The sequence below is a fragment of the Podospora pseudocomata genome, chromosome 4, assembly GCF_035222375.1.
Source record: "Podospora pseudocomata strain CBS 415.72m chromosome 4, whole genome shotgun sequence".
NCBI classification, from domain to species: Eukaryota; Fungi; Ascomycota; class Sordariomycetes; order Sordariales; family Podosporaceae; genus Podospora; species Podospora pseudocomata.
This window is the reverse complement of record NC_085888.1, coordinates 2,782,129-2,791,352: the sequence shown is the minus strand read 5'-3', so window position 1 is coordinate 2,791,352 and position 9,224 is coordinate 2,782,129. Positions and strand designations below refer to the sequence as shown.

The 9,224-nt window shown below is 52.6% G+C and overlaps 2 protein-coding genes across 2 annotated transcripts; both read left to right on the top strand.

The window, feature by feature from the left end:
- Window positions 1-2,931: 2,931 nt before the first annotated feature.
- On the top strand, window positions 2,932-5,799 carry QC762_406930 (uncharacterized protein; the record flags this gene model as incomplete). Its single annotated transcript, XM_062890146.1, has 2 exons — window positions 2,932-4,495; window positions 4,520-5,799. 2 exons carry the CDS (start codon window positions 2,932-2,934, stop codon window positions 5,797-5,799), a joined length of 2,844 nt encoding a protein of 947 aa, XP_062743826.1.
- Window positions 5,800-6,334: 535 nt separating this feature from the next.
- rcd1 (RNA-binding protein, CCR4-NOT complex subunit Rcd1) lies at window positions 6,335-8,281 on the top strand. The gene is made up of 4 exons (XM_062890147.1): window positions 6,335-7,119; window positions 7,179-7,334; window positions 7,394-7,769; window positions 7,825-8,281. The coding sequence occupies exons 1-4, from the start codon at window positions 6,762-6,764 to the stop codon at window positions 8,000-8,002; spliced, it is 1,068 nt and encodes a 355-aa protein (XP_062743825.1). The 5' UTR covers window positions 6,335-6,761; the 3' UTR covers window positions 8,003-8,281.
- Window positions 8,282-9,224: the final 943 nt, after the last annotated feature.

Here is a 9,224-nt window from a genome sequence, read left to right as displayed (position 1 = left end):
AATATTATTAATCTAGCGAGTATGAAAAAAAAGTTAGTTTATTATAAAAAACCAAAATGAAAATTAAAAATATAAAAGCTATAAAATAAGTATTAAAACAAATGAAATATTTTTGAAAATAATCTTATGAAATTTAACTAAAAAGATTTATTTAAAGGGATATACTAAATTTAAAGCCTAAAAATAAGGTAATATTATATAATTTTAAACCGCTAGGTTTATAAAAACTAACGGGACTACGCAAGGTAAGTTATAAAGAAAAGAGGTCTTAGCTTTCATAAAGTATATCAATACTTCCAATACTACAGTTCCACTAATTTTCGGCTTTTTCGGCTAACTAATATTATAACTAATAATATACCTATAATTATAACCAAAAATATACCTATAATTATAACCTAATCAAGTTGTAAGTCCTGGTTTTAATAGGAATAGCTCCCAATCGACGAGCATCATCATTGTTATTTGTCTATTCCAAGATTTTTGCACCACAAGGAAACCACCCTCCCAAAACACTTAGCCGTTATTGGAACGCCATGTTTCTATCTTGAGCTGGAACAAACCGAGAAGCCCAGAAAACAAACCCGAGGCCTTGACCAGCAACCAGAGAAATCCAGAGCTTGGCGTTTCCAAACATATCCGAAACGACCTCCTCCGGCCATGGACTTTGGAACATGGGGAAGCTGTGCTCCTTCCCAGTCTTTTCTTCTCCCAGAGAGGCTAAAGGTGACATGCCAAGGTGAGCCGACACCTCGGTGCCGCACGGCGCAGTCCTCCAACCGCCGCACATGATCTGTGCCGCTCTCCCGCGAGGCCAGCCAGGCCAAACCGCTTCCAAGAACATCTTCCGCAAATTTATGATGACAGGCGGGAAGGGGAGATCTCAGATCTTAGCTTGCCACAGCCCCCAGCTCCCGTCCCCAACCGGCACTTTAGACTTGCACTTGGGCACTGCCATGCTTGTCTCGTTTGGGGTCTGTTTGTCCAGACCTCTCTTAGTCATTATATCCAGCCAACACGACTCACATCTCAAGTGAAGCCAACTAGTGCAGATCTCTCATCGTGAATGTTCATCTGGTCCTAGACCTAGCCCAGTCCGGAGCCCGGGCCGGCCGGTAATCCAAGTCCAAACAGATCAGGCCCGACCGGCCTTGGAAGCCCGGACACAGCGCACATTAGTGGTTGGCCTGCCATACACTGAGCTACTGAAACCGGCTAGCAGCACATCCCACAGCCATACTTTGGAGAAGTCTCCAACGGAAACTCGTTCTCCCTGTTATCCATCATCTACACAGCACAAATGCCAGCAAGTGCTGTTAGTCCCCATCACAGGACGGCCGGGCCGGGGTCCCCATCTGGTCCCCAGTACCAAACTTGTGGTCCTTTGCCCTTCTCATCTAACTTGTCCCGTCTCTACTGAAAGCAAGATAGAGTTGCTCAGATGAGGGTCAACTTCAAGCCGACCGCCACCTTATCCTCACATTATGCAAGGAACGTTATGTAAGTTCTATGCTAGGAATGGGCTCTCAACCGTTGACCAGGTTGATTGTATCAAGACCTTGTGCTTGTTCCATTTCGTCCGCGTAGTGGTCCGTCACGACAGGTCGACCTTGGCTTGGTATCCAGGTTAAGTGAGGTGATATTCAAGGCGGCCTATCCCCAGGACTTTCTTTCTCCTTTCGTCCCATCATCCAGAGTTTTCTTCTCTCTTCGCATTTTTGAATTCTCAATTGACCAAGTATCACAAGAAGGAATTTAGTTACGTTTCTCTTCTCCCTATGCTTGGTTACACACCTTCATCTTTCTTTTTTTTTTGATATACTTTTCTCTTTTGTCTCTTTATCTACTTGACATTACACGACATCGTCTTATCTCAGCTTTGGTAACAGAGGGATAGCGGCCCAAAATGAGACTGCTGCCCGTTTTTGCCGTCTCCCTCTTGGGCTCTACAGCCCAAGCAGGGCTTTTCTCTCGTGCCCCGGGAGGTGGGTTCTTTGGTGGGAGCTTTGGGTTTGGGTTTGGAAGTGGCAACAATGGCAACAATAACAACAATGTCGACGGCCCTGGTCCAGATGGCGAATTCAACACAGCTGTTGACGGCCCTGGTCCAAACGGGGAGAACTTTGACCCTACCGCTGCCGGTCCTGGGTTTAATGGTGGTGGCGGTGGTTATGGGGGTGGATATGGAGGAGGGTACAGCGGCAGTGGAAGAGGTCAAAGCTGGAGGAGTAGATGGAGAGGGAGATTCCGTGGCGGATCCAGCAATGGAAATGGCAACGGCAACGGTCAAGGACAAGCCGGCAACGGACAAGGTGGTGAAAATGGCGCTGGAAATGGCGCTGGCGATGCCCAGCAGCCAACCCAACCAAAGAATGTCCTCATGAAAATCGGGAATACTATCCTCCCGCCCGGAGGGCAATGCACCTTTGACGGTATACCCCCTTCCTCCACTCCTTTTGTTTCTTCCTCTGATAACTAACCCCCCCTGTAGATCTCACTCAAGAACCAATCCTCCTTTTTCCTCAGGGAGCCCTCAACAGAACTTACCTCGCCGTTGGTCTCTCCATGTCTCTTAATATCTCCTCCTTTGCAGCCTTCGATCCCACTTCGCTCGTTGCAGCAGCACAGTTGTCCTTGACGTACCTCCAGTCGGGGCTGAGACTGCGGGATTTTGAGAACCCGGTGTTGACGTCGGAGACGAACCCGCTGGTGCCCTTTATGATGGTCAATGGGGGGAATGGGACGGGGCAGGTGATGATGATTACTATGCTGTATACCCAGCCTCAGCCGTTGGTTATTGAGGAGGGGGTTCAGATTGGGTTGGCGGAGATTGCGGGGAGTGAGACAGGGGAGGGGAGGGGGGGGTTTGACTTGCAGGGCTTTTTGGAGGGGTGTGGTGTTACGAGTGGGGTTGTGGGGAGTGGGTTGGTGATGGTTAATGAGACGATTAATGGGAATGCCGGAGCGGGAGCAGGGGGTGAGGCTGGTGCTGATGCTTCTGCCACTGCTGGGGCTACGGCTACAGCTACAGCTGGGGCTGATGCTTCTGCCACTGCTGGAGCCGGGGCCGGTGCTGCTGGTAACGCAACTGCTGGGGCTGGGGCCGAGGCTGGAGCAGCTGGTAATGCTACTGCTGGTGCTGGTGCCGATGCAAATGCCGGGGCTGGCGCTGCTGCCGGAGGAGAACAAGTCACCACAATCATCACCACCGGTGCCGACGGTCAGGTGGCTACTCTCACATCTACCATCGCTGCTGCCGGAGCGGGTGCCACTGCTGGAGCTGATGCCTCTGCCAATGCTACCGCTGGTGCAGGTGCAGGTGCTGATGCCAACGCTGGTGCCAGTGCCGTTGCCAGCGCAGGAGCTGGGGCAGATGCCGCGGTGACAGTCATCACCACCACTGATGCCGCCGGTTCGGTAGCAACCCTCACTTCCACCTTGGCTGGCGGTGCTGCTGGAGCCGGAGCAGGAGCTGTCACAATCATCACAGCAACTGATGCTGCTGGAGCCGTCGCAACTGTCACTTCTACTCTCGCTGGGGGTGACGGAGCCGATGTTGCCGCCAATGCTACTGCCGGAGCAGGAGCCGGGGTTGATGCCAATGCCGGAGCTGGGACAGACGCAGCAGCAACTGCCAGCGCCGGAGCCGGTGCCAACGCAGGAGCTGATGCTAACGCCAGTGCTGGTGCTAATGCCGGAGCGGCAGCCAGTGCAAATGCTAGTGCTGGGGCTTCTGCAGGTGCGGGTGCGGGCGCTGATGCGAATGCTGGTGCTGGCGCTGGTGCTACTGCCACTGCTGGAGCAGATGCTGCCGCTACCGCTACTGCAGGTGCTGGTGCCGGAGCGGAAGCCGGTGCCGGTGCCGGGGCCGGGGCCGATGCGAATGCCGGTGCCGGAGCAGCAGCAAACGCCACCGCTACCGCCGATGCTGGCGCCGGTGCAGGAGCAGCAGCAACAATCGCCACCATCAGCACAACCGACGCCGCCGGGCAACCTACCGTCATCACCACTACCGTTGCCCCTGGTGTCCTCCCCAATCCGGGGGTTGTTGGCACTGGAGATGCTGGTGCTGGTGCTGGTGCTGGGGCAGGTGCTAACGCTACGGCGGGGGCATCAAGGGCTCTTACGACGCTCACGCAGGAGGTTACCATCACTGTTACTGACGAGGCGAACGTGGCGGTTACGTCTACGATTACGTTTGTGTCGACGATTATGGTCGCTGATACTACGGGAGCAGGAGCAGGATGTGAGGCTACTCCTGAGCCGGTTACGGTGACGGTTACTGTTACTGCTGGGGCGGAGGCGGGGGCGAGTGCTACTGCTGGTGCTGGAGCTGATTCTGGGTCGGAGTCGGGATCTGGGTCTGGATCTGGTAGTGGTTCTGGATCAGGATCTGGCAACGGGTCGGGGTCAGGGTCAGGATCGGACCCTGGCTGTGATGTTTGTGACCAGATCAACGGTGGTGATAATAAAGACAACAACGGCAATGGTAACGGAAATGACAATGGAAACGGTAGAGGAAACGACAACGGAAACGCTAACGGCAACGGCAATGGGAATGGAAACGGTGATGATGAGCCCTGCGATATTTGCGACAGCGTGAATGGCGGTGGGGATAATGACAACAAGGATAACAAGGACAACAAGGGCGGTTCCAACGGCTCCGGCTCCGGCAACGCCGGCTCTGACGATAACAGAGACGGCGGGCGCAATGGTGGTGACTCGGGATCTGACAACAAGGAGCCATGCGATATCTGCGAGAGCATCCACGGTGGTGACAACAAGGACGGAAAAGACAAGGGCGACTCTGGTTCTGGTTCAGATCGTGGCAGCACCGATGATGGTCGTGAGAATAAGGATGATAAGGACCGAGATGGCAACAACCGTGACTATGGATCTGGTGGCTCTCGAGGGGGCTCTGGTGATGATGACCAGAACGACCGTGATAACAAGGACAATAAGGATGGCATGGACGGTATGGACAAGGGCAATAAGGATAACAAGGACAAGGATAACGGCAACGGCGAAGATAGAGGCAGCTCTGGGTCCGGCTCTGATAGCCCTTGCCAGCGCCCGGGAGGCGACTGCAACAACATGGGCGGTGGCCGCGGAAACAACACATCCACTGGCGGCACTGACTCCAAAGAAAACAAGGACAATAAGGACAACAAGGACAACAAGGACAACAAGGACAACAAGGACAACAAGGACAATATGGGCAACGGAGGCAATCGCGACGGCCAAAACGGAGAGAACAACAACGGCGAGGGCAAAGACCCCAACAGCCCATGCAGCACCTGTAGCGAAGGCGGCTCGCAGACCACAACAGACGCCGGATCCAACGGCGACGACGACAACAACAGGCGTCCTGCGCCCACGTCAACGGCATCTGGTGGGGGTGAGGGAAAAGACGGTAAAGGTAGCAACGGCGGAACAGGTCCGATAACCTCCTCCATGACTGATAACACTCCTTCCCCGACGAATGCTGACACGGCTGGCAGCGCACCAACATCAGTATTCAAACTGACGGTAATATACCCGATCGATGCCACGACGTCGGCTGGGAACGGAACGATACCTGCTGCTGCTGCGGCTCAGGCAGGGATGAACGACTCGCCCAGCGTTGAAACGGCTGCCGCCGCCGCTTTGGGAGCCGAGAGCATCGATTTAGCTTCTTCTAGTAGCTCTGGGCCGGCGATTGTGGTTGTTGGGAGTGGAGCGATGAAGGAGGCTCATCCTGGGGCTGTTTCGGCGTTGCTTCTTGGGGGGGTTGCGGTTGTTTTCTTTGTATTTTTGTAGTTTTGGGAAAGGAAAAGGGGATTGGGCTGGGAGGAGGCATTGCATTGGGATGGTGTTATGGTTGATTGTTTTGTTTTGGTATTGGGAGTTATACTAGGGCTGGTTGCTATAGATAGATATCCCTTGGGTAGACTAGAGGTCTGATAGTCTCTGCGGTCCAGAGCACCAGGTTTGGCGGGGTTTGATTTGGGCGTTTTAAAAGGTTACTATATTGAGGCCTGGTTCAGCTCTCAGTATTTCTCTTCTTCCTATTAGCTATCTATTCTGTAGTGATATTTAACCTGGATGCTCTTTACAATGACACTAGATAGGATGCAAGTGATTAGGGAGCAAGTGATTAGAGAGCAAGTGAATAGGGAGCAAGTAAATAGGACGACAGAAACCCTGGCCACATGATGCAATGCAAGTGAGGAAGATGACCAGCTGCTGCAGCCGGACACAAGGAAGGAATTCTCCGGACGTTACACAAAGAGCAGACGGACGAGCTTTACAAACGGCCAGTCCCATCTTGGCTGCCAAGATAAAGGAGCAGCCCAACCCAATAGGCCCAAGCCAAGGAGCAAGAGAATATCCCCCACAGTGGCCCGTGCTCGACAGCCGAAAACCGCCGTCAAAGTGCGGCTCTGAACTCTGGACGCTTCGATACATCCTCCACCCAGCAGCAACCCTGCCCGACAAGAAACTCCCATCTTTAACCACCCCTCCAACCAAGCTTCCACTCAACCACACAAACCACCGACCGACAAGCACCCAGCTCATGACGTCCGCGCCCACTCTCGATACTGTCCCACCTTCTTCTCAGCAAACCGGCCATACTAGATAACAGAAAAGAAACCACCATACCTATCCTGTCTGCTATCTCCACAATTTCACATCGCGCAACCGCTACCTGCTACCTACCCCCCTCTTCATCTGCCTCTCTCGCTACGCCAGCACAATCACGCGCTTCCACCGCCGACAAGATGATGCCCAACCCGCACGTATATGGCCACCACCAGTATCCCCAGGCGGACTCGGCCTGGATGCACCAGCAGACATCGCACCAGCACCACGTCCAGGCCGCTGCTCAGGGTGCTGTGAATGTGGCCCAGCAGCAATATCACAACCGCCTGGCTGGCGCTCACAATGGCGTCAATGCCCTGGCGCAGAGCCACGCGCAGGAGAGCTCGTTGGATGCGTCCGTCTCGGAGGACAATAGACGGACACTGCAGTACATCGCCGATCTGCTTGATGAGAACACGCGTGAGGCGGCCTTGTTGGAGCTCAGCAAGAAGCGGGAACAGGTACCCGAGTTGGCACTTATCTTGTGGCACTCGTTTGGTAGGACATCCCCGCCTCCTCCTTTCTCTGGCATACTTTAGGCTAACAAGTGACATTAGGCGTCATGACTTCGCTCCTTCAAGAGATCATCAGCGTGTACAGCTTGTTGAACCCATCGCAACTCACTGCGGCGGCTTCCAACAGAGTGTGCAACGCGCTGGCTCTCCTCCAGTGTGTTGCGTCGCACAACGAGACACGCACATTGTTCCTAAGCGGTAAGGCGCGCCGGCTATAGTTTATTGTTTTTTGATATGCTTGCTGACATACCCTCCAGCTCATATTCCTCTTTTCCTGTATCCATTCCTCAACACAACCTCCAAGTCTAGGCCGTTCGAATACTTGCGGCTCACGTCGTTGGGAGTGATCGGTGCGCTGGTTAAGAATGACTCGACTGAGGTGATCAACTTCCTGTTGACCACCGAGATCATTCCTCTGTGTCTTCGCATCATGGAGACGGGGTCCGAGCTCAGCAAGACGGTGGCGATTTTCATTGTCCAGAAGATTCTGCTCGACGACAACGGCCTCAACTATATTTGCGCCACATACGAGCGATTCTATGCGGTCGGGACAGTGTTGAGCAACATGGTGGGCCAGCTTGTCGAACAGCAAACGGCTAGGCTCCTGAAGCATGTTGTGCGATGCTTCCTTAGGTGAGTACTCCTTGGTCGCTGTCTACCAGCGTCACGCTGACTAGGTGCGCAACAGGTTGAGCGATAATGCGAGAGCCCGTGAGGCGTTGCGTCAGTGCCTCCCAGAGCCTCTGCGAGACAACACTTTTGCCGCCGTCCTTCGGGATGACGCCGCAACAAAGCGTTGTCTGCACCAGCTCGTTGTCAACCTTCAGGAAAATGTAGTCGAACCCAGCGGCCAACTTGGAATCTGAACCAGCATGTGCTTTCAGCAACACCGGAGCTAACTGAGAATAAGTAGCAGGGAAAGGACATGATGCTCGACCACCTCTATAAATAAGCGGGAATTTCTTTCTTGTCTCTAGAACCAAGCGACAGTCCCACATGGGACAGCACGACGACGCGGCACTGTTTTTCATTTGATACCACAACGATACCAACCACCGCCACCATAAACATTCATGCACACACACGCAAACACACCAATGTATATCCACCTAAACAGCACACATTGCCGATTCAACGGTTTTTCATGGGTTTCATCGATCACGAAGGGAAAGATTCTTGGGAGGGGGGGACAGGAAAAGTGTCTTTTTTCTTCTTCTCTTTCTCGCTTTTCAACAGCGACGGTAGGCCAGCGGGGAAGGGGAGTATAAGAGAAGGGTAATGGGGGTTCGGCTCCTTTTTGGGTTTCTCTTTGTTTTCGGGAAAGATGACGACAACGGGGCACGTGTGTTTTTTCAAAAGCATACCAGCGAGTATATGAAACGGGAGGGCTGCTTCATCCCGAGGGATGAGGCAAATGGCGGCGGGGAAACAAGGGATTATGGGAAGCGACAACACATATTCATTGCACAAGGCGAGACAAGGAGGCGTTTATGGGAGTTTTTTTTCTTTTTTCTGGGGGGTCAAGGGCTTCATTCTCATTCATAACACCATGTATATTTCTTAAGCGGGATATGTTTATTATTCTTTACATAGTCTTCGTATTTTTTTTTCGTGGCTTTCTTTTCTTCTCTTTTCTTCTCTTATCGGAGTGAAAAGGACGGGGGTGGCGACGGCTTTTAGCATAGCAAGGGGCTGGGAAATCTTTCTAGTAGCTTTTTTTTTATTGTTTCCTGTGGTTTTATTCTCGTTCTGTTTTGATGATTGTGAGATGAGTTGGAGTTCGATGTGAAAAGTGGTTTTGGAGGATAAAAGGTGGGGGGGTGGGATGGATGGATGTTACAAGGTTGGAAGGTTTGGTGAGCGACTGACTGAGGAGAAGGAGATTTACCTGCGCGGTTACTTATTTTTGCTATAACATATACCATATATCTTATACCGATGTGGAAAGAGGGAGAAGGTGGGGAACGGATCAAGAGGAGGAGGATGCTGACTTAGTGCGAAGATGGGACTGTCGAAGTGAGAAGAGGTGGGTGGGTGGATTGTGGGAAAGTTGGTGGTTGTTGTGGTGTTGCTGTGTATGATCGGTAG